Source organism: Oncorhynchus tshawytscha, linkage group LG16, assembly GCF_018296145.1.
Source record: "Oncorhynchus tshawytscha isolate Ot180627B linkage group LG16, Otsh_v2.0, whole genome shotgun sequence".
Classification (NCBI taxonomy): Eukaryota; Metazoa; Chordata; class Actinopteri; order Salmoniformes; family Salmonidae; genus Oncorhynchus; species Oncorhynchus tshawytscha.
The window spans coordinates 86971626-86997168 of record NC_056444.1 but is presented as its reverse complement, the minus strand read 5'-3'; the positions used below and the strand labels follow the sequence as shown (position 1 = coordinate 86997168).

At 47.1% G+C, this 25543-nt stretch overlaps 1 protein-coding gene across 1 annotated transcript; it reads left to right on the top strand.

Annotated features, from left to right (window-relative positions):
• The first annotated feature begins 3611 nt into the window (after positions 1–3611).
• On the top strand, positions 3612–16431 carry LOC112240432 (transketolase-like). Its single transcript, XM_042299851.1, has 14 exons — positions 3612–3865; positions 9653–9770; positions 10170–10283; positions 10470–10567; positions 11117–11308; positions 11423–11550; positions 12218–12414; positions 12505–12669; positions 13630–13786; positions 13898–14028; positions 14451–14631; positions 15499–15618; positions 15718–15903; positions 16000–16431. Exons 1-13 carry the CDS (start codon positions 3759–3761, stop codon positions 15888–15890), a joined length of 1881 nt encoding a protein of 626 aa, XP_042155785.1. The 5' UTR covers positions 3612–3758; the 3' UTR covers positions 15891–15903; positions 16000–16431.
• Positions 16432–25543: the final 9112 nt, after the last annotated feature.

Genomic DNA, 25543 nt, shown 5'->3' with positions numbered 1-25543 from the left:
GTTGTCTGTGCCCAATAATGTTTGTACCCTGTTTTGTGCTGCTACCATGTTGTGTTGCTACCATGTTGTTGTCATGTTGTGTTGCTACCATGCTATGTTGTCATGTTGTGTTGCTGCTATGCTGTGTTGTCTTAGGTCTCTCTGTATGTCCTGTTGTGTTGTCTCTCTTGTTGTGATGTGTGATTCGTCCTATATATATATATATATATATATATATATATATATATATTTTTTTAAAATCCCAGCCTCCATCATTTTGTCTTTTGGTAGGCCGTCATTGTAAATAAGAATTTGTTCTTAACTGACATGCCTAGTTAAATAAAGGTTAAATAAAAAATAAGAAAATTGTAGAAATTGGCTGGGTTAAGACATTTGTGGCTGTAGTTACTATGACGACCAGCTAGATTGTTGTCTGTATTCTCCTGACTGTTTGTAATGTTTGTGTACTCCGTTGTTTACACATTGATTTTTCTGTAATGTATATTTTGAATTGCTTTAAAGATGCACTATGCAAAAATCACCCCCCAAAAATTATACAAAAATATGATAATTTGGCTTATTTTCAGTTTGTGACAAAACAAGCAAATTTAGTGCAGAAAATCATTGTACCATCCAAACCACTTTTTTCCATAACCAAAAATAGTGTATTTTCAGCTGTTTGAAGCTGGTGTACAAAACCCACAGTAAAAGACGCAAAAACTAAACATAAGCAAGGAAAGCATTGAAATAGCTCACATAGAACAGATCGACCGCTTCTTAGACTTGCTTTCAATGAGAATGACATATCTATAACACATTTCTGTGTGAATTTGGTCGAGTCACCCAAAAAATTACATCAGAGATTTATTTGCTCATTGTTCTATCTGCGGTTACATATTGGATGCTGGTTCCTGATCTTTTGAAAACATCAATTGAAAAGTCACCTGAAACTTGAGAGGAATGGGAGCAGCAAAGGAATGCAGGGCTGAGGCTGGCTACTAGTCTGAACTGTGTGTGGTGAGCTTTCTGGTGCCCAGAGCTGCTGAGGCAGATGGCTCGTAGTGAGGACGACTGGCTACTAGTCTGAACTGTGTGTGGTGAGCTTTCTGGTGCCCAGAGCTGCTGAGGCAGATGGCTCGTAGTGAGGACGACTGGCTACTAGTCTGAACTGTGTGTGGTGAGCTTTCTGGTGCCCAGAGCTGCTGAGGCAGATGGCTCGTAGTGAGGACGACTGGCTGCTAGTCTGAACTGTGTGTGGTGAGCTTTCTGGTGCCCAGAGCTGCTGAGGCAGATGGCTCGTAGTGAGGACGACTGGCTACTAGTCTGAACTGTGTGTGGTGAGCTTTCTGGTGCCCAGAGCTGCTGAGGCAGATGGCTCGTAGTGAGGACGACTGGCTACTAGTCTGAACTGTGTGTGGTGAGCTTTCTGGTGCCCAGAGCTGCTGAGGCAGATGGCTCGTAGTGAGGACGACTGGCTACTAGTCTGAACTGTGTGTGGTGAGCTTTCTGGTGCCCAGAGCTGCTGAGGCAGATGGCTCGTAGTGAGGACGCCTGGCTACTAGTCTGAACTGTGTGTGGTGAGCTTTCTGGTGCCCAGAGCTGCTGAGGTATCACCCAAGTGGGTGCCAAACACTGTGAAGGAAGTCCAGAAGCTACATGACTCAGGCTGGTTCCCAGTGTAGCCCTCTACATGACTCAGGCTGGTTCCCAGTGTAGCCCTCTACATGACTCAGGCTGGTTCCCAGTGTAGCCCTCTACATGACTCAGGCTGATTCCCAGTGTAGCCCTCTACATGACTCAGGCTGGTTCCCAGTGTAGCCCTCTACATGACTCAGGCTGGTTCCCAGTGTAGCTCTACATGACTCAGGCTGGTTCCCAGTGTAGCCCTCTACATGACTCAGGCTGATTCCCAGTGTAGCCCTCTACATGACTCAGGCTGGTTCCCAGTGTAGCCCTCTACATGACTCAGGCTGATTCCCAGTGTAGCCCTCTACATGACTCAGGCTGGTTCCCAGTGTAGCCCTCTACATGACTCAGGCTGATTCCCAGTGTAGCCCTCTACATGACTCAGACTGGTTCCCAGTGTAGCCCTCTACATGACTCAGGCTGGTTCCAAGTGTAGCCCTCTACATGACTCAGGCTGGTTCCCAGTGTAGCCCTCTACATGACTCAGGCTGGTTCCCAGTGTAGCCCTCTACATGACTCAGGCTGGTTCCCAGTGTAGCCCTCTACATGACTCAGGCTGATTCCCAGTGTAGCCCTCTACATGACTCAGGCTGGTTCCAAGTGTAGCCCTCTACATGACTCAGGCTGATTCCCAGTGTAGCCCTCTACATGACTCAGGCTGGTTCCCAGTGTAGCCCTCTACATGACTCAGGCTGGTTCCCAGTGTAGCCCTCTACATGACTCAGACTGGTTCCCAGTGTATCCCTCTACATGACTCATGTTGCTTCCCAGTGTAGCCCTCTACATGACTCAGGCTGGTTCCCAGTGTAGCTCTCTACATGACTCAGGCTGGTTCCCAGTGTAGCCCTCTACATGACTCAGGCTGGTTCCGTGTAGCTCTCTACATGACTCAGGCTGGTTCCCAGTGTAGCCCTCTACATGACTCAGGCTGATTCCCAGTGTAGCCCTCTACATGACTCATGTTGGTTCCCAGTGAGCCCTCTACATGACTCATGTTGGTTCCCAGTGTAGCCCTCTACATGACTCAGGCTGGTTCCCAGTGTAGCTCTCTACATGACTCAGGCTGATTCCCAGTGTAGCCCTCTACATGACTCAGGCTGGTTCCCAGTGTAGCCCTCTACATGACTCAGGCTGGTTCCCAGTGTAGCCCTCTACATGACTCAGGCTGATTCCCAGTGTAGCCCTCTACATGACTCAGGCTGGTTCCCAGTGTTGCCCTCTACATGACTCAGGCTGATTCCCAGTGTAGCCCTCTACATGACTCAGGCTGATTCCCAGTGTAGCCCTCTACATGACTCAGACTGGTTCCCAGTGTAGCCCTCTACATGACTCAGGCTGGTTCCCAGTGTAGCCCTCTACATGACTCAGGCTGGTTCCCAGTGTAGCCCTCTACATGACTCAGGCTGATTCCCAGTGTAGCCCTCTACATGACTCAGGCTGGTTCCCAGTGTAGCCCTCTACATGACTCAGGCTGATTCCCAGTGTAGCCCTCTACATGACTCAGGCTGATTCGCAGTGTAGCCCTCTACATGACTCAGGCTGGTTCCCAGTGTAGCCCTCTACATGACTCAGGCTGGTTCCCAGTGTAGCCCTCTACATGACTCAGGCTGATTCCCAGTGTAGCCCTCTACATGATCGTCACCAGACTCCTCTTCATCAACAATGGTTGAGCTAGACAACGATAGGCTACTCATGATGTATTGGTTGTTGTTTTTTGCTTTTTTTTGTTTGTTATGAAAAGCGCTATATACATTTAATCAATTATAATATTGCAGCTAAATAAATATAATAGCTGTTACGTGTACGTGCTGACGTTTAATCACGCAGGCTACGTTGTGTCGAGCGTAGTGGAATGAGAACGCGCCTCAACCAATGAAAAGGTGCGGTGGGCGTCCACAGCCGAGCCGCCCAGTTCCTTGTACGGCAGCCAGGATAATTCAATATAAACCCGTCTCCTTCCTTGTCCTCCTCGTTTGTAGCATCCCTTGAATGCTCAGCTCGTCTCCCGAGTTGAACCAGCTCTTCAAAAAAAAAAAAAAACAAAAAAAAGACCCGTGTTTGTCATTTACCAAGCGGTCTCCGTTATCTCAGCCATGGCTAGCTACCATAAACCCGACGAGAAGACTTTGCAGGGTCTGAAAGACATCGCTAACAAGCTGCGGATCAACTCCGTCAAGGCAACGTGCGCCTCCAACTCCGGGTAAGTTTTAAAAAGTAAACGGGAAGCAGATTAATGAACGTTTCGTAATGTATCTTACTTGCTGACATGATACATTGAACTGAACGGGGCTGCAGCTGTAATAGTTGCGTGGACGTGCTGCAATTCATGGGCTGACTGTCGTCAAAACGGGTAGTTGTCGTTGGTTTAGCTAGTTGGTTATTAAGCCAACCAATTAACTAGTTAGTTAAACCAAGTACACAACGTTTCCCTTTCCAGGTGTAATTCAGGGCTGAATCTTGGCGTGAGGTTTGCTAGTTGTATTTCATTGCTCCTGGCACCACCCCTAGATGGGGAGGATATAACCACGGGACAGGTGTTTTCGGGATGCGTTCAACATTTAAATAAACTCAACATTTGACGACTGAGTTATTCTTTTTTTTTTCTTAAGATATTGGGTTTGACATTTTATTCCGACAGTAATGAGACGGGTAAATGGTAGAAACTGTTGGAAGAAGGGATTTATCCTTGTTCTCAGGTGTAACGTTTTGTGACACATTCTGGGGAGTGTTACGACTCCACCAAGACTCTGCTCATGAAACTATAATATTTAATGGCTGTAACCAGGTCATAAGTTCTGTCTCCTTGTCCATAGACTGCTTTCAATGTAAGGACACAAACACTTTCATTTGGGTGAACTCTCTCTCTCTTAAAATGGTTTCTCAAGGAGGGTTGGCCACTTGCGATATGTTTCCCAAGTGCTTGGTGTTTGAAAAATGTTCTTGTTTTTACAATTCATTTCTCCATCCACTCAACCTTAAAGGAAAAATGTAATGAATATCAATATTCAGGTTGTTTATGTCTGGTAGTTGAAGGAGAATACAAGATGACGTCAATCAGCCCCTACACCCCAACCCAATGATTGTTTTCTATACCCCCCCCCCTCTATAATGTACACTTCTGGGTTAAACGTTTTCCACAACTGGACCAGTCATATGCTTCAATGTTCCGCTCCTCATGTTAAAGTGCAGATGCTCCCGATTTCTAAACGTTGTTTTTGAGCACAGTTGATAACGCGCTGATAATGAACTAATTAGACAAATAACATTACTTTTCAATGCGTGACTGAGTCGAATGCGTGTGTGTTGTCAGCTCTGGTAATTTGTTACATGTTACCTAGCTAATATTAGCTACCTAGATATCTGCGTAAAACTGGTATCCTTTAAATGACAGTACATTTTATGGATGCATCGTCAATTCTTACTTTTGGTTCACTTTGATTAGATAGAATCTGGCTATATTCATCCACTTTTTTGCAACTGTTTTAGCGTTTTCAATTGTCCCTCCCGGTTTGCTTCCGTTAAACCGAATCAGAGGAATTGAATACACCACTGGCATCATGACCATATCATATATTTATATTTTTATCAAAGGTAACCCATCACATGGAGAGATCTGCGGGTCTTGTGGTGGCCTTCTGCCTTTGAATTTAAAGATTGAGTCCCACCATGCGTCCAGACAGCATCCTAGTAAAATACTGAATAAAGGATGAGTGTGTTGGGGGGGTGTTAGAAATGCCCTTTTGTTCCGCATGAACTGTTCTCTCTTCAAGCTTGGAATTTGCTTAGTCATGGACTAGCTTTTCTGCTCTGGCTACCTGCAGCACAGGGGTGTTGCTGTAAATACACTTAAAGTTGGGCTCCTGTCTCATTACAGAGAAGTATTTAAGCCAAGTCGAACTACACTTCTCACCATTGTTGCCACAGTACAGAAGTGGTTCATTTCTCAACATGACATTCTGAACGTGTTTGTCACTGCGTGGGGAAAGAAGGGGACACTAATGTGGTTTTATGTGCCTGAAATTGCAACCTATTCACTATGTAGGCTAGAGTGCAATACATTTTGACCAGACATTTTTTAAATTTATTGCATATATATGTTAGTATAATCTACATTCTGTTAGTGTGTGGGACAGTAGTGAAGGGCTCCAAAATAATTGTCCCTATCGAAGGGTAACTTTGTCAACCCAGAGCAGCTCTAGCCAGTCTGTCAGCTGTCGTGATGCCAACTCCTTGTCACTATTGAGTTGGTAAGAGAGCAGACTGATCTGGGACCAGGTGAAAGCAACTCCACCGTTCCTCAGAATTAAATGTAGTTCTCGCTTTAACGAAGATGCAGATTGAGACGGTATCTTTCCAGCCCAGATTTTACTGTATGTGTTTACGGCTTACAACATTAGGTAGAGAGAACCTCACCTGTGGCTTAGATGAGGCTTTCTTAGACAGAAATAATGTTTTATGATTGGCTTCTTTTCAGTTCGTAAGATGACCATTTCCTCATTAGGGTCTATGATCACTTTCAGGTACGAACACCAACTGGTTGATCACTTCCTGGTTGATCACTTCCTGGTCTGTCATCAACAGTATCCAGCCCCGATTCTGCACTAGTTCACTTTCCTGCTTATGTGATAACGTAAGCTGCCTGTGGCTTAAATAAACACCACGTTGGGGATTAATGGGTTAAATCGGTCTAGCCTACTTCCCAAATATATCAGCCTAGATTAGGAGTAGAATTTTGATTATGCCTAGGCTACCATTCACCAAATCATTGATTTAGTTAGTGACTACTACAATACATAGCTATGTTATTATATTGTACACTTATCTTACACTGTTTCAGTTTATGGGTGACGTATTTTGTTAGTGGACAGCATTTTCTGTGGTTTAAACACAACTTTCCATACATTTGCTTGCCTATGGAAGAAGTGGTTGGGAAATGACTTTTTGAACCTGAATGCCAAAACATTACCGTGCTTAAAGCTGATCCATTTTGCAAACCATACTATGAGACATCCATGTCTTTATCACTGGAAAAGAGAACCTGTTGCGTTTGTCCTGTTAAAAGCTTACAATCATTTAAGTTATTTATTTTTTTCTCCCTTAAACCTCCTATCTAAACATGTAAATGTTTTTTTCTTCCCTAAGATGGGGTATTTTCTGGAACTTTCTCCCTGTTTTCAGTAATAAACGTCACCTACCCAATGAGACCTCCTCAGAGCAGGCTCACCTTGTCCAGCTCCTTTAGTCTGAACAAGGGGGAGGAACCAGACAGATGGCTTATGTGGCTCCTCTTCGTCCTCCTGACTGGCTGTGATTGCACACCTCATATGCTGTCCAGAAAAGGGAACACGTTTGAAGTATGGTGAAGACTAACCTGTTATTACCAAGTTACATTTTTATTTTTTTAGTCACTTCCTGGTAATTCAGACAGTTCGCCCACAAGGAAAACAAATAACCTTCCCTGGAAGGGAATCATGGTTTATCAGGTTTAGGCTTTTCTTCTAGAAATGAAGAGTAGCCTGTTTTTAGAAGTCGACCTATAGGCGGACCTGGGGTGCGTTCAGTTTTATGTTTCCAGGTGGTTTGTATGAAATGACACGTTTGACAACCCTTTTTGAGGTTTGATTTCTCCCGTGTGGTGGTTGTGGCCTGGTCATTTTAAGGAGGACTATCTGGTGGAACTCGTCCAGCACAACATATAGGCCACCATAATAACGCCTCAACTGGCTGTTCTGTACCATTTCTGTTCAATTCCACATTGTACACCGTTCTGTCGTATTGACCGCAAGCCTGGTCTGCCTCGTCGTTTTTTCATCATGGCAGGAGACTTTATTGGTCCTCTTCTGCACAGATGTAAGAACTAACCTATTTTATTTTTTTTGTCAATCAGAACTGCTTTTACAAACTCGAAAGTGTTATTTTATTTTTTTCAAATGCTTCAGCTGTCAGTATTTTAGTGGGAACTTTGACTAAACTTTTCTGTTTCAGCAGATGTTACACAGATACACAATCCACTGAATGACCCCCATAAGGAGTGGAGTGTTGACATGTTCAGGGTTATCAGGAAGTAGATATGCTATTGGCCAACGACGTGTGAGATTACAGGAAGTAGCGATAGTATTAGTCAATGCATGGCTTTTTTTTTTTCAAAACTGCCAGGTTTTGTAACATTCTAACCCACCACTACTCTGCAAATACCTGTTACAACACGACTTGGCTTCTCTGTGGAGAGACTGTCCTGCTCAAGTGTCTCCTGGGTATGATGTCTCTGTCTCCCTCACAAAGTCCAGGGACTTGCTGCTTGTACTCAGTGTTGTCTTCCCTGGGAAAATATACAGTGAGCTCCAAGTGTTGGGACAGTGACCTGTTGTTGTTTTTGTCTCTGTACTCCAGCACTTTGGATTAGAGAAGACGCGTGCAGCCTTTTCAGATTGAATTTGAGTGTATTTTCATATCTGGTGAACCGTTTAGACTTTTCGTACCCCTGCGTTTTAGGGAACCAAAGCGTAGTGAAGTATTTGGTTCCGTTTGTGGATGTCTCAGATTATTTCAAGAACTTTGAAAGTTTCTTCAACCGCAGTCACGAAAACCATCAGGCGCTATGATGAAACTGTCTCTCATGAGGACCGCCACAGGACTGGAAGACCCAGAGTTACCTCTGCTGCAGAGGATACATTCATTAGAGTTACTAGCCTCAGATAGCAGCCCAAATAAACGCTTCACAGAGTTCAAGTAACAGACACAGCTCAACATCAACTGTGAATCAGGTCTTTGTGGTCGAATTGCTGTGAATAAACCACTACTTAAAGACACCAATAAGAAGAAGAGACTTGCTTGGGCCAAGAAACACGAGCAATGGACATTAGACTGGTGGAAATCTGTCCTTTTTGGTCTGAGTTCAAATTTTTGGTTCCAACCTTATGTCTTTGTGAAACTCAGTAGTTGAACGGATCTCTTCATGTGTGGTTCCCATAGTGAAGCATGGAGGAGGTGTGGGGGTGCTTTGCTCGTGACACGGTCTGATTTATTTGGAATTCAAGGCACACTTAACCAGCATGGCTACCACAGCATTCTGCAGCGATACACCATCCATCTGGTTTGGGCATCTCCACAGAGGAGCTCTATCAGAGTGAGCTTCAGGTTCTTGGTCACCTCCCTGACCAATGCCCTTCTCCACTGATTGCTCAGTTTGGCCGGGCGGCCAGTTCTAGGAAGGGACTTGGTGGTTCCAAACTTATTCCATTGAACGATGGAGGCCACTGTGTGCTTGGGGACCTTCAATGCTGCAGACGTGTTGGTACCCTTCCCCAGATCTGTGCCTCGACACAATCCTGTCTCGGAGCTCTACAGACAATTCCTTCAACCTCGTGGCTTGGTTTTTGCTCTGACATGCACTGTCAACTGTAGAACTTTATATAGACAGGTGTGTGCCTTTCCAAATCATGTCCAATCAATTGAATTTATCACAGCTGGACTCCAATCAAGTTGTAGAAACATCTCAAGGATGTTCAATGGAAACAGGATGCACCTGAGCTCAATTTAGTCTCCTAGCAAAGGGTCTGAATACTTACGTAAATAAGGCATTTCCATGTTTAATTTTATACATTTGCAAAAACTTCTAAACCTGTTCGCTTTGTCATTAATGTATTGTGTGTAGATTGAGGACATTTGATTTAATCCATTTTAGAATAAGGCTGTAACATAACGATGTTGAAGAAGTCAAGGTGTCTGAATACTTTGCGACTGTGCAACTCTAACGTGATGGTTTGAGTTGCCGTTAACAGCTGGTTGTGATGTCACGTTTCACTAACAGACTGCCCTCTCTCTCTCTACCTCTCTCTCTGCCCTCTCGCTCTCTCTCTGCCCTCTCTCTCTCTACCTCTGTCTCTCTGCCCTCTCTCTCTCTCTACCTCTCTGTCTCTCTGCCCTCTCTCTACCTGTCTCTCTGCCCTCTCTCTCTACCTCTCTCTCTCTCTCTCTCTCTGTCCAGTCACCCCACCACATGTTGCAGTGCAGCAGAGCTGATGTCTGTGCTGTTCTTCCACACCATGCGTTACAAAGCTGCTGACCCACGCAACCAGTGCAACGACCGCTTCGTGCTGTCTAAGGTGATTCTGTCTCTCTCCCCCAGACACGCTTACGTTCTCTCCCCCAGACACGCTTACGTTCTCTCCCCCAGACACGCTTACGTTCTCTCCCCCAGACACGCTTACGTTCTCTCCCCCAGACACGCTTACGTTCTCTCCCCAGACACGCTTACGTTCTCTCCCCAGACACGCTTACGTTCTCTCCCCCAGACACGCACGTTCTTCCCCAGACACGTTCTCTCCCCAGACACGCTTACGTTCTCTCCCCCAGACACGCTTACGTTCTCTCCCCCAGACACGCTTACGTTCTCTCCCCCACACGGTTCACCTGTCAAGGGTTCTCTTTCATTTGCACTACATTTCCCATGCTCCCCTCTGTGTCGTGTACAGTGTTCTGATTTGGCTGCTGTGTTCCTCTAGGGTCATGCTGCACCAATCCTGTACGCTGCCTGGGCGGAGGCGGGCTTTGTGAAGGAGGCCGACCTGATCAACCTGAGGAAGCTCGACTCTGACCTGGAGGGTCACCCCACACCTGTAAGTAACCCCTGACCCCTATGTACTGAGAAATTGTTCATTAGGTTCAAAACGAAAGAACTGCCAAACTGGAAGGGACTACCTTGTGTTTCCTACAGTTGCAAAATGTTTTGAAACATTTTCAGTGCAGATGCCTTAATGAACATGGTCCAGCTCCAGGTTTGACTAACTCTGACTGTTCTACAGAAACTGGAGTTTGTTGACGTGGCAACGGGGTCTCTGGGACAGGGGCTTGGGGCCGCCTGCGGGATGGCCTACACTGGGAAACACTTCGACAAGTCCAGGTACACACACACACACACACACACGTACATCCTCAAGCCTAGACACTATCCCTTAAAGCACCTGTCACCCAGCTGTGATGTTCTCAGAAGGTTAAGGGGCACCCACAGAGGGTGTTGAGCTTTAAAAGAGCCTTGTGTTGTCTTTCTGAACAGACAAGTTATTCTATGTATTTGGATTGATCGGAGTCTCCTCCAGAACCCTCCGCACAGCTATGATTCTATAAGGAAATCAAATGAATTGAAATTCTAGTTCTGTGAGAGGTACATGCTTCTCTCAGCCATGGCCACGTGTTGGTCTCAAGCATAAGTAACAATGTTTACGCAAACCATAAGCAAGGGTCGGACCAACCTGAATCCGCTCTTAGACTATCAGGCCCGGGCTGACAATCTACTTTTACCGGCTCTGGCCAAACAGGTCCCGCAGGATCTGGCTCAAATGAAGCACTTTAATGACTGGTGCCATCTTGAATAGGTGTCTTGTGTGAAATGTGTATATATATGTTTTTTAATGACAATCTGTTTATGAATATGTATTTTCTCTCTCCCTAGTTACCGTGTGTACTGCATGATGGGTGATGGGGAGTGTTCAGAAGGTGCTGTCTGGGAAGCCATGGCGTTCGGTTCCCACTACAACCTGGATAACCTGGTGGCTGTTATCGACGTTAACCGCCTGGGACAGAGTGAACCTGCTCCTCTCAAACACGACATGGACGTTTACCGCAAGCGCTGCGAAGCGTTCGGGTCGGTACCCCTCCCTCTTCTCCTTCGCGCCTCTCTTGCAACTCCTGCTCTCTTCTATCAGTTTTCCGTACGGTCTCTAATTCTTTAAGTGTGTGTGTGTGTGTGTGTGTGTAGGTGGAACACGTATGTGGTGGATGGTCATGACGTTGAGGAGCTGTGTAAAGCTCTGTGGCAGGCCCAGCAGGTGAAGGGGAAACCCACTATGATCCTGGCCAAGACCTTCAAGGGCAGAGGACTCAAAGGTATGGGGGAGAGAGACTGGTATGGGAGGGAATCATCCCGATTGGCACAAAGGTCACACCTCAAGCACTTCTTTAGACAAGACCCGGGTTTGATCCCAGGCTGTGTGACTGGGAGACCCATGAGGCGGCGCACAATTGGCCCGGGTTAGGAAGAGGGTTTGGCCCGGGTTAGGAAGAGGGTTTCCTTGTCCCATCGTGCTCTAGCGACTCCTGTGGCGGGCTGGCTACATGCACTCTTACACGGTGTTTCCTCCGACACATCGGTGTGGCTGGTCTAACGGATGTGAAACGGCTAGCTTAGTTAGCGGTGGTACGCGCTAAATGGCGTTTCAATCGGTGACGTCACTTGCTCTGAGACCTTGAAGTAGTAGTTCCCCTTGCTCTGCAAGGGCCGCGGCTTTTGTGGAGCGATGGGTAACGATGCTTCGTGGGTGACTGTTGTGTGCAGAGGGTCCCTGGTTTGCGTCTGGGTATGGGCGAAGGGACGGTCTAAAGTTACACCGCCTCCCGGGTTACGTGGGCAGTGTGCTAAGAAACAGTGCAGTTGTGTTTCGGAGGACGCACAGCTCTCTTTGACCAGTTGTTAGAACTCTGCATTGTTGTTTAAGGGCTTGTAAGTAAGCATTTCAAGCTAAATAAATGACTACCTCTGATTCCTCTTCTACAGGCATTGAGGATATGGAGAACTGGCATGGGAAGCCCATGCCTAAAGACCGGGCCGAGGAGGCCATCAAAGACTTGGCGGCTCAGATTCAGAACCCCAACAACACCGTCTGCCCCGAGCTACCTAAAGAAGATACCGCCCCCGCTGACCTCTCACCTATCAGCCTGCCCTCCCCGCCCAACTACAAGATTGGGGATAAGGTGAATCACCGCTCCTCCGCAGAGAGAGACACTCACGCCCCTGCAAAGAGGGGGATACGCAGTTAACCCCCTCTCCTCTCTCCTCCCCAGGTGGCTACTCGTAAGGCGTACGGCGTGGCCCTGGCTAAACTGGGTCAGTCCAGTCCGAGGGTGGTAGCTCTGGACGCTGACATGAAGAACTCTACCTTCTCTGAGATGTTCCACAAGGCCTACCCTGAACGCTTCGTAGAGTGCTTCATCGCTGAGCAGAACATGGTGAGATGGATGTAGGAGGGAAGAGGCTGGGGGAGAACATGGTGAGATGGATGTAGGAGGGAAGAGGCTGGGGGAGAACATGGTGAGATGGATGTAGGAGGGAAGAGGCTGGGGGAGAACATGGTGAGATGGATGTAGGAGGGAAGAGGCTGGGGGAGAACATGGTGAGATGGATGTAGGAGGGAAGAGGCTGGGGGAGAACATGGTGAGATGGATGTAGGAGGGAAGAGGCTGGGGGAGAACATGGTGAGATGGATGTAGGAGGGAAGAGGCTGGGGGAGAACATGGTGAGATGGATGTAGGAGGGAAGAGGCTGGGGGAGAACATGGTGAGATGGATGTAGGAGGGAAGAGGCTGGGGGAGAACATGGTGAGATGGATGTAGGAGGGAAGAGGAAGAGGGGGAGAACATGGTGAGATGGATGTAGGAGGGAAGAGGCTGGGGGAGAACATGGTGAGATGGATGTAGGAGGGAAGAGGCTGGGGAGAACATGGTGAGATGGATGTAGGAGGGAAGAGGCTGGGGAGAACATGGTGAGATGGATGTAGGAGGGAAGAGGCATGGTGAGATGGATGTAGGAGGGAAGAGGGGGAGAACATGGTGAGATGGATGTAGGAGGGAAGAGGCTGGGGGAGAACATGGTGAGATGGATGTAGGAGGGAAGAGGCTGGGGAGAACATGGTGAGATGGATGTAGGAGGGAAGAGGCTGGGGGAGAACATGGTGAGATGGATGTAGGAGGGAAGAGGCTAGGAGAGTAGAGGGGAGAACATGGTGAGATGGATGTAGGAGGGGAGAGGCTGGGGGAGAACATGGTGAGATGGGTGTAGGAGGGAAGAGGCTGGGGGAGAACATGGTGAGATGGGTGTAGGAGGCTGGGGGAGAACATATCTACAATGCATTAAGTGTTCCCTCCCGGGTCCGTGAAACACAGGACTAGTTTAATAATATTGTTGTCTAGGTGAGCGTGGCGATTGGCTGTGCCACGAGAGACCGCACAGTGGCCTTTGCCAGCACCTTCGCTGCCTTCCTGTCCAGGGCCTACGACCACATCAGAATGGCCGCCGTCTCCGAGTCTAACATCAACCTGGCTGGGTCTCACTGTGGCGTCTCCATCGGTCAGTACTGTGTTGTCTGTCGATCTCTGCGTCTCATCTCACCTGTCCCTCGACCAATCAAACTCTACTTCCCTTTCCTTCGACCAATCACACTGTGCTCCCTGTCCCCAGGTGAGGATGGCCCCTCCCAGATGGCGTTGGAGGACATTGCTATGTTCCGCGCTATCCCAACATGCACTCTGTTCTACCCCAGCGATGGCGTGTCTGCCGAGAGGTCTGTCGAGCTGGCTGCTAACACCAAGGTAAGAACCACACCTGTTCAACATAGTGAATTTTGGAGGAGGAGGGGGGGGGGGGGGCTAGCCCCATCCTGGGGGGCGGGCTAGCCCCATCCTGGGGGGGGCGGGCTAGCCCCATCCTGGGGTCTAGCGACTGTCAACCCAACACCGTAGTCATTACACCAACAGATCCATGCCACTTGGCGAGGTCATCGGGTGTTGTGATTCTTGTCTCTACAATAGTTTGTTGCCACAGCAACTGAAGTTGTTAAGAGGTGTGTCTTGGTGCGGCTGATTTTAGTATCCGGTACCAGAACACACAGGAATACATTCGTCAGCCTTCATTATAGCCTCTACATACAGTCCACCTTGTAGATAAGACACCACTATACAAATCCATGAGAAATATACATATGAACTAAGCCTGGGATGTCTCTCTATTTCAGGGAATCTGTTTCATCCGCATCACCAGACCAGAACTGAAGGTGATCTACGACCCCGACGAGAAGTTTGAGGTGGGCGTGGCCAAGGTGGTACGTCAGTCCGACAGCGACAAGGTGACTGTGATTGGAGCTGGAGTGACTCTGCATGAAGCTCTGACTGCTGCTGACCAGCTGGCCAGCGAGGGTAAGAGCACCCCCTGGTGGCCTGGCAGGGAATTACACCACAAACTGTGTCCCTGGCACTTATTCATAGGCTGCGTTTACACAGGTGGGACACATCTGATCTTTTTCACAATTTGGACTTTTGACAGTAATTGGTCTTCCTGACATTGTGGCTCAGAGTAGGACTTCTGACCCAGGGTCAGGATGTCCCCGGCCTCCGACCCAGGGTCAGGATGTCCCCGGCCTCCGACCCAGGGTCAGGATGTCCCCGGCCTCCGACCCAGGGTCAGGATGTCCCCGGCCTCCGACCCAGGGTCAGGATGTCCCCCTGTATATAGCCTCCACATTGACTCTATACCGTAACCCCTCAGGATAGCCTCCACACTGACTCTGGGTCAGGAATACCCTGTATATAGCCTCCCATTGACTCTGGTCAGGATATAGCCTCCACATTGACTCAGGGTCAGGACCCTGTATATAGCCTCCATTGACTCTGGGTCAGTAATACCCTGTATATAGCCTCCATTGACTCCAGGGTCAGGATGTCCCCCTGTATATAGCCTCCACATTGACTCTGTACCGTAATACCCTGTATGCCAAAGGTGTGATTTAATTTTTTTTAATGTAAACTGGTTTTTATTTCATTTTCAAAGTGGCAAAAAATGTCTACTTGTTGACTTTGTCATTGGAGGTATTGTGTGTAGATAGGAGAGAATGTATTTCATTAAGAATTCAGACTTTAACAACAATGTGGCTTAAGTCGAGGGGTATGAACTTCCCGACGGAAATTTACCTAATGGATATAGGCCCTTTTGGTTTTAATAATATACCATCTAGAATTTACGCTGTTTGATCGAGACTTTGGGCTCATTGGTGTGTGTGTGTTTAGGAGTGAACATCCGTGTGATTGACCCGTTCACCATCAAGCCCCTGGATGCCGCCACCATCGTATCGAGCGCCCGCGCCACCGGAGGGAGAATCATCACCGTGGAGGACCACTACAGAGAGGGTGGGTGTTTAACTGTTCCAGTTAACCCTTCTTATCCGGTGTTTAACCCTTCTGTCGTTGGGGTGGTGTGTTTTGTCTTACCCCTGTGTCTTTGTCCAGGGGGTCTGGGGGAGGCGGTGCTGTCTGCAGTAGGGGAGGAGCCTGGTATCGTCGTGACGCGACTAGCGGTGAACCGTATACCCCGGAGTGGAAAACCTCAGGAGTTACTCGACCTGTACGGCATCAGCGCCAAACACATCGTCGACACGGTGCGCCAGACGTTCGCCAACTGAGACGATAGTCTCATCGTTTGTCTCCCAAATGGCACCCTATTCCCTATGTAGTGCACTACTAATGACCTGGTTTTCTATTGGGCTAGTGCACTAGGTTGGGAATAGGGTGTCATTTGGGACTTCTCTTTCCCTCAAGTCTGTACACATTTACCAACTTCATCTTCTCCATCCCTCCCTCCGCAGTCTGAGGGGAAAGTACCGTAATACCCTGTATATAGCCTCCAAAGAGGGCTTAAACACGACTTCTCTCCTCACATCTACCACTAGTGTTAAACAGAACAGGGCTCTCTAGCGCCCCTTGTGGCTGTAAGGCCGAGTGCAGCTCTGTCCTGCTGTGCGGTGTAGCGTCGCAGCAGAGCCGATAGGCTAGCTCTCAGCGGAGAGGGAGGGGTCTGAGTGATGTCTTGACCATCCCAGAAGGGTAATAACTCCTTACACACCTTAATGCAGCCTCGTTCTAATGAATCCTCTTTCTTTTCTGCTAAACTGTAATTGAGCATTAAGGCCTGAGGGAGGGGTGGTATATGACCAGTATACCATGGCTCAGGGCTAGGGAACAGCCCTTAGGTGCCATCTGAGATTGCATAACAGTCCTGATACCAGGGTGGAGACCACCCGGTTTCTAATCTTCCTTTCTCTAAGTGATGTTGATGGAGCGTTAGGTTCCAGCTGAAGCATGGTGACTGTTGGGGTTTGTCCCGTTCACCATCTAGGGAACCGGGTGCCATCTGAGACCATCCTGAGTGTAGAACGAGGTTTGTTTTGAGTTTGTGTTCTCTGCACGGCCAGACGACGCTGAACGATCAGTCGCTGTGTTTTGTTTTTCAAATGAAGATAAAACGTAGTTTTCTTTTCAGATCTTTGTTTCTTAGTTGGTCTCTTTTCATTCCATCTCGTTCCACATTCCGTGTGTTTCCATGGTGCCACATTCCGTGTGTTTCCATGGTGCCACATTCCGTGTGTTTCCATGGTGCCACATTCCGTGTGTTTCCATGGTGCCACATTCCGTGTGTTTCCATGGTGCCACATTCCGTGTGTTTCCATGGTGCCACATTCCGTGTGTTTCCATGGTGCCACATTCCGTGTGTTTCCATGGTGCCACATTCCGTGTGTTTCCATGGTGCCACATTCCGTGTGTTTCCATGGTGCCACATTCCGTGTGTTTCCATGGTGCCACATTCCGTGTGTTTCCATGGTGCCACATTCCGTGTGTTTCCATGGTGCCACATTCCGTGTGTTTCCATGGTGCCACATTCCGTGTGTTTCCATGGTGCCACATTCCGTGTGTTTCCATGGTGCCACATTCCGTGTGTTTCCATGGTGCCACATTCCGTGTGTTTCCATGGTGCCACATTCCGTGTGTTTCCATGGTGCCACATTCCGTGTGTTTCCATGGTGCCACATTCCGTGTGGTGCCACATTCCGTGTGTTTCCATGGTGCCACATTCGTGTGTTTCCATGGTGCCACATTCCGTGTGTTTCCATGGTGCCACATTCCGTGTGTTTCCATGGTGCCACATTCCGTGTGTTTCCATGGTGCCACATTCCGTGTGTTTCCATGGTGCCACATTCCGTGTGTTTCCATGGTGCCACATTCCGTGTGTTTCCATGGTGCCACATTCCGTGTGTTTCCATGGTGCCACATTCCGTGTGTTTCCATGGTGCCACATTCCGTGTGTTTCCATGGTGCCACCTGCTTGCTCATGACCCTCTCCATAGCGCTGTTAGACACCATGCCAGCTCCAGGAGGAGCCAGACGGTTCCTGATTAACGTCTGCTGGTCATCGCCTTAATTAGCAGTGAAACTGATGCAGGGTATTTCCATTCAATGGTCCTGAGTTGTATGTATTAAACTTACATAACTTGTTGTAACACTGTTATATGAACTAATGTGTTCTTCTAGGCTGGTTGTGGTGGGTGTCTGGCTCGTGTTGCTTTCTGGGTATTATCTGACCCTAGTGTCTCCACACAGTCATGTCTGTTGCCAGTCAACGGTTGGTTTGCATTGCCATGGTAATGCTGAAATAATAAACTACAACTTGACCCAATGCTACTTGTTTTGTAGTCTTATTTTATTTTACCTGTCCCAATATGACTTGTCATTTTCCTCAGTACCATGTGGCACTGGTAAAGCCCCGCAGGACAGTCAGAACCATGTGGAACTGGTAAAGCCCCGCAGGATAGTCAGAACCATGTGGGACTGGTAAAGCCCCGCAGGACAGTCAGAACCATGTGGGACTGGTAAAGCCCCGCAGGACAGTCAGAACCATGTGGAACTGGTAAAGCCCCGCAGGACAGTCAGAACCATGTGGAACTGGTAAAGCCCCGCAGGACAGTCAGAACCATGTGGAACTGGTAAAGCCCCGCAGGACAGTCAGAACCATGTGGAACTGGTAAAGCCCCGCAGGACAGTCAGAACCATGTGGAACTGGTAAAGCCCCGCAGGACAGTCAGAACCACGTGGAACTGGTAAAGCCCCGCAGGATAGTCAGAACCATGTGGAACTGGTAAAGCCCCGCAGGACAGTCAGAACCATGTGGAACTGGTGGTTGAGGATGGATCCACAATGACAGACTTATTACACTACATGTGGACACTGCAATACAGACACCCTGGAACGTACCTTGTCTCTACACCCATATATAGACGCCCTGGAACATACTGCTGTATGGGTGTGGAGACCCCTTCAAATTAGGGGATTATATTTCAGCCACACCTGTTGCTGACAGGTATAGAAAATTGAGCACAAAGCCACGCAATCTCCATAGACAAACATTGGCAGTAGAATGGCCCTTATTGAAGAGGTCAGTTTTTTTATTTTTTTAAACGTGGCACCGTCATAGGATGCCACTTTTCCAACAAATGTCTGCCCTGATAGAGTTGCCCCAGGCAACTAAGTTATTGTGAAGTGGAAATGTCTAAGAGCAACAACGGCTTAGCCGCGAAGTGGTAGACTACACAAGCTCACAGAACAGGACCGCTGAAGCACATAGCCCTTAAATGACCTCGGTTCCAAACTGCCTCGAAGCGTCAAATTCTTATTTCCCTCATTAAAATACAAATCAATTCATAGTGTTTTTGTTATTCTGTCTCTCACTGATCACATAAACCTACCACTAAAACTATAGACTGATCATTTCTTTGTCAGGGGATCAAATACTTTATCCCTCACTGTACAAACCTTGTCGCTGATTTAATGTCAAGCCCGAGACTGGGCTCCTCAGGAAGCAATAATTTGCATGATGAGTAGTAACGGTCCAATCGGAGCAGAGCCTGAAGGAACCCATTTGGTTATCAACATTGATTCAAATGAAGTCATTATAAAGGGACTATCCTTTCCAATGAGCACCTTTTACCCAATCGAACAAACCAGACAAAAGCCTATTCAATGTTAAAATTATAACTTTATTTTTTTCCCCATACAAATGTTCATTTGATAACAGACTCATTTTGGCTCCCAAAATTTAATCTTGTAAGCAATAGAGTTTTAAATTCCATCAAAGTTGAGAAAGAAATGATTCTCTTCATAATGTATTTACAAACACATAGCACATCTGGTATCAAACGATAACAACACACTCACCAAATACATTAGTCTGGTTTCCAGCTCTCTTTCAACTGCTTGTGTATAGAGTCACATTTGAGTTGGACTGTTGTTAATCAGAGTCTGAATATGGCACCCTATTCCGTAGCCTGATCAGGCCAACAGTAGTGCACTAGATCGGGAATAGGGTCCCATTTGGTACAACGCCATAGTTTATCAGACAGAGATCCTCTCAGTCCAGAGTTTTTATACGGAGACGTGTTGTTATTGTTTTACGACCCAGAACAGGAAGTAATATTAAACTGGTTGTTCGGATCCTGGATGCTGATTGGACCCTGTTCCCTTTAAAAAGTGTACTACGGTCAACCCATGGCACATAGGACTCTGGTCAAAAGTAGTGCACTAGATAGGGAATAGGGTGTCATTTGGGAGACTGACGATGAGTCGGGACACCCAGAGAGTCGGGAAACAAATCAGTGTTTCGTTTCATCTGTACTTCAAATCCTCTCAAGTTTAAAAAATTTTTTTTTTCTATTTTTATTTTTTAAAGAGGACGTTTATCAAAAATTGTCACTGTCATGCAGAAGTTTCAAAAGTCATGTTTTCTTCTAACATATATGTTCTGTACTCACACACACACAAACAGCTGCACCCTATCCCCTACATAGTGCACTAGTTTTGACTAGGGCCAAGAGGACTCTGGTCAAAAGTAGTGCCCTATATAGGGGATCGGGTGCGTTCCTGCTCTGATTGTCGTCTTAAGGAATCAGACGTTCATAAACACACGACCAGACGATTATAAAAAGCACACACATGCAGAGAACCTTCAGAAAGATACAGGCAACACAACACTCACTAACAGGAAGACGAACGGACGCGTTCCAGGATGACTATGTTTCAGACGCATGCCAGATGATCAGTGTTTATCATGTTAGTTAACCACCACACATGTTATACCAATCCGATACCAGACTGCACGCAACCATTGGTTAATGCAACGCATCGACTTCAATACAGTTGACCTGGAACGTGTCCTATAGTTTCAGAAGTGATCATGAGCCAGTTATACTGCATCAGACCACAGGATAAGGGCAGAACACTTTTGACCTTTTAAATGCTCCAATCAAAACTCTCCAAACACTCCAATCAAAGTGTTATTAAGATGTCAAAGGGTTAGAAAGGGGGGCAACATAATAAACATGACTCCAACTCCCAGAAATCCTGTAAATATTTCATACAACTGCTGAAGGAAGACACAGTCAGAAAACCTCCTTTAAAATCACACTGTATCTGTGCCTAATGGTGCCCTGCTCACTTTATAGTGCAACTATTCTGGTCCAAAGTAGTGCACTATATAGAGAATAGGGTGCCATTAAATCAAGCCATACATACTGAGCTACAAATGCTGGGATATGAGCAAGACAAGGGGTTAAAATGAATTAATATCACCATTCAACGATATAAACTACACACTAACTTTACAAACCCAAGAACAAATAAATACATAAATGATCTCTATGTACACTAACTAAATGTTGGCGTCTTCAAACCAGGAGCCCGGGGTCAAAGGTCAATGATCAACATGTCAAAGCACCCTATTCCCTATATAGGACACTTCTTTAGACCAGTGCCCTATTCCCTATATATAGTACACTACTGTAGACCAGTGCCCTATTCCCTATATAGTACACTACTGTAGACCAGGGCCCTATTCCCTATATAGGACACTACTGTAGACCAGTGCCCTATTCCCTATATAGGACACTACTGTAGACCTATATAGGACACTACTGACCAGACCAGGTAGACCAGGGCCCTATTCCCTATATAGGACACTACTGTAGACCAGTGCCCTATTCCCTATATAGGACACTACTGTAGACCAGGGCCCTATTCCCTATATAGGACACTACTGTAGACCAGGGCCCTATTCCCTATATAGGACACTACTGTAGACCAGGGCCCTATTCCCTATATAGGACACTACTGTAGACCAGGCCCTATTCCCTATATAGGACACTACTGTAGACCAGGGCCCTATTCCCTATATAGGACACTACTGTAGACCAGGGCCCTATTCCCTATATAGGACACTATTCCCTATTCCCTATATAGGACACTACTGTAGACCAGGGCCCTATTCCCTATATAGGACACTACTGTAGACCAGGGCCCTATTCCCTATATAGGACACTACTGTAGACCAGGGCCCTATTCCCTATATAGGACACTACTGTAGACCAGGGCCCTATTTATAGACACTACTGTAGACCAGGGCCCTTTAGGACACTACTGTAGACCAATTCCCTTCCACTGTAGACCAGAGCACTACTGTAGACCAGGGATCCGCTAGTATATTCCCAGAGACACTACTGTAGGGCCCTATTCCCTTTGGAACCATGAAGGGTAACCATAGACAACAACCAGGGCCCTATTCCCTACTGACACTACTGTAGGGGCCCTATTCAGAGGACACCGACAGGTACTATTTCACTTAGACCAGAGTTGGGTAGATTATTATTTTAATCCCTTCCAACAGAGCATTAGGGAAGAGTATACAGAGAACAGGGGGCCGTTTGGAACCATGAAGGGTAACCATAGCAACAATAGCGATACTGAATGTGTGGGGTCAGAGGAGACCGACAGGTACTATTTCAGTTAGCAGAGTTGGGTAGATTACTTTCCCCTTAACACGCATTAGAAGAGGACAAGAAGGAACCGGAAAACACATTTGGTGTGTCATCATCGTAGTGGCTTCCGATTGGTGCTCATCATTTGGCGTGTCATCATCATAGTGGCTTCTGATTGGTGGTCATCATTTGGCGTGTCATCATCATAGTGGCTTCTGATTGGTGGCCATCATTTGGTGTGTCATCATAGTGGTTTTGTGGTCAGACTCTCCTCATGTGGATCAAACTTGCCCCCCTTTTTATCCCACAAAGCACCCATTCTGAATTAAAAAGTAATCCAAGAAGTAATCTATTGTTTCCAAAAGTATATGTAATCTGATTACATGTTTTTGTTGTTGTTGCTGGTAACGTATCTGATTACAGTTCCCCAACTCTGGCTGTTAGTTAACCTGTAACAGTAAAGATCAAAGGGTTGAACTGCTGTTCTGCAGAGCTACTGCAGTCGTTGACACTGGACCATCAATCCCTGTTTAAATCCTGGATTTCGGGATTTTCATGCTTATTTCCTTCTGACTCCAGGAATCCTCCAATCAGGGGGAAAACAGCGTTTGTAATTGAAAGTTCCCGGAAGTTTAGTTACCTTAGTTACCTTACGGTTGTCATGTCAGTTCATTTGGCAAACGAGTTCAACTTCAACGACAACAAAAAAGTCCAGTCGTTTACGAATGACAAGAAGAAGGCACATTTGGTTGGTATCAGTGGAGGCTCCTCAGAGAAACAAGGGGGAGGACGGCATCTACTGACCGCTGGTATGAATAAGCACTATTTACAGAGAATAAGATTGACACTGTCTGTTCAACAGAACAACCTGCTAGACGCTGTTTTGCTTTGTTTAAATGACTCAAATTCGTCTCAACTCCTCATCGGCCCCCTCTGCTGGCGAGACCAGGTGTTGCCGGTTTACAACCTGAAATCCTCATTATTTCCCTTGTTGGTACCTGTGAGACTTATTGCTGTACATGTAGTGTTCACTGCCTGTTGTAAAATCTATTTGGCCAAAGTAGTAGTAGTTAGTAGTAAACTAACTGTTAATTTGGTATAACTTTGTCAGTATTATGGTTCAACCAGAGCGTTGTGTTAGAAGGGATTGACTGTCATTTCCATCTCCACCTGTTTGGCAAGACAACACTTTAAAGATACATTTCAATTCAATAAAGTGTTGGCAACAGAGCTGTAACAGACTGGTACTCAGGCTAGGTTCAGACCCCAACAGAGCAGTAACAGACTGGTACTCAGGCTAGGTTCAGACCCCAACAGAGCAGTAGCAGACTGGTACTCAGGCTAGGTTCAGACCCCAACAGAGCAGTAACAGACTGGTACTCAGGCTAGGTTTAGACCCCCACAGAGCAGTAACAGAGACTGGTAGCAGTAACAGACTGGTACTCAGGCTAGGTTCAGACCCCCAACAGAGCAGTAACAGACTGGTACTCAGGCTAGGTTCAGACCCCACAGAGCTGTAACAGACTGGTACTCAGGCTAGGTTCAGACCCCAACAGAGCAGTAACAGACTGGTACTCAGGCTAGGTTCAGACCCCAACAGAGCAGTAACAGACTGGTACTCAGGCTAGGTTCAGACCCCAACAGAGCAGTAACAGACTGGTACTCAGGCTAGGTTCAGACCCCAACAGAGCAGTAACAGACTGGTACTCAGGCTAGGTTCAGACCCCAACAGAGCAGTAACAGACTGGTACTCAGGCTAGGTTCAGACCCCACAGAGCAGTAACAGACTGGTACTCAGGCTAGGTTCAGACCCCCACAGAGCAGTAACAGACTGGTACTCAGGCTAGGTTCAGACCCCACAGAGCAGTAACAGACTGGTACTCAGGCTAGGTTCAGACCCCCACAGAGCAGTAACAGACTGGTACTCAGGCTAGGTTCAGACCCCAACAGAGCAGTAACAGACTGGTACTCAGGCTAGGTTCAGACCCCAACAGAGCAGTAACAGACTGGTACTCAGGCTAGGTTCAGACCCCAACAGAGCAGTAACAGACTGGTACTCAGGCTAGGTTCAGACCCTCACAGAGCAGTAACAGACTGGTACTCAGGCTAGGTTCAGACCCTCACAGAGCAGTAACAGACTGGTACTCAGGCTAGGTTCAGACCCTCACAGAGCAGTAACAGACTGGTACTCAGGCTAGGTTCAGACCCCAACAGAGCAGTAACAGACTGGTACTCAGGCTAGGTTCAGACCCTCACAGAGCAGTAACAGACTGGTACTCAGGCTAGGTTCAGACCCTCACAGAGCAGTAACAGACTGGTACTCAGGCTAGGTTCAGACCCCAACAGAGCAGTAACAGACTGGTACTCAGGCTAGGTTCAGACCCCACAGAGCAGTAACAGACTGGTACTCAGGCTAGGTTCAGACCCCCACAGAGCAGTAACAGACTGGTACTCAGGCTAGGTTCAGACCCTCAACAGAGCAGTAACAGACTGGTACTCAGGCTAGGTTCAGACCCCAACAGAGCTGTAACAGACTGGTACTCAGGCTAGGTTCAGACCCCAACAGAGCAGTAACAGACTGGTACTCAGGCTAGGTTCAGACCCTCACAGAGCAGTAACAGACTGGTACTCAGGCTAGGTTCAGACCCCAATAGAGCTGTAACAGACTGGTACTCAGGCTAGGTTCAGACCCCAACAGAGCAGTAACAGACTGGTACTCAGGCTAGGTTCAGACCCCAACAGAGCAGTAACAGACTGGTACTCAGGCTAGGTTCAGACCCCAATAGAGCTGTAACAGACTGGTACTCAGGCTAGGTTCAGACCCCCACAGAGAAGGGAAACACAGGTGAAAATGTGTAACAACAACATGTCTCTGTTCTGCAGTAAAGAGCTTGTGTTGAGTTCAGTGGCCAGCTACAAGATAGCACAGAACATACAGATTAGACTGCTATAAAACCTTCAGTGTGTAATCGTAAAATGGTCTTCAAAACAACAAGACATGGGGGAGGGGGGGCATTTTAAAGAAATAAAACATTTTAATACATCGCCATAAATTGAGCTTGTATTTCCTGGTATTCAAAGATAAAGATGTTTAAAACTACTGCTAACAAAGGAAGGTTTTGCTAAAAATGTAAAAAAAAAAAAAAAGACCAAACATGGTCAACTTGACCGTCCATCTGTAGAGACAGTAATGAGAGTCTGGAGAGCTGCAGGATGGAAGCCCCCCAACGGTGGCTATAGTGGTCAACCTGACTGTTAAGACTAGACTGTGGGCTCGTTACAGAACGTCCATGTTGCAGTCGACCTGTACGGCTCAGGGCGTTAATATAGGCGGTGTGACATGTGATCATCTGTACAGCATGACTGCAATACAGACACCCTGGAACGTACCCTGTCTCTACACCCATATATATATATATAGACAGCAGTATGTGGACACCCCTTCAAATTAGGGGATTATATTTCAGCCACACCCGTTG

Coding starts and splice junctions, on each gene's coding strand:
- LOC112240432 (XM_042299851.1), top strand. CDS start 3,759: ATGGCTAGCTACCATAAACCCGACGAGAAGACTTTGCAGGGTCTGAAA. Junction 10,568..11,116: donor AAACACTTCGACAAGTCCAG/GTACACACACAC, acceptor CTCTCTCCCTAG/TTACCGTGTGTACTGCATGA. Junction 11,309..11,422: donor AAGCGCTGCGAAGCGTTCGG/GTCGGTACCCCT, acceptor GTGTGTGTGTAG/GTGGAACACGTATGTGGTGG.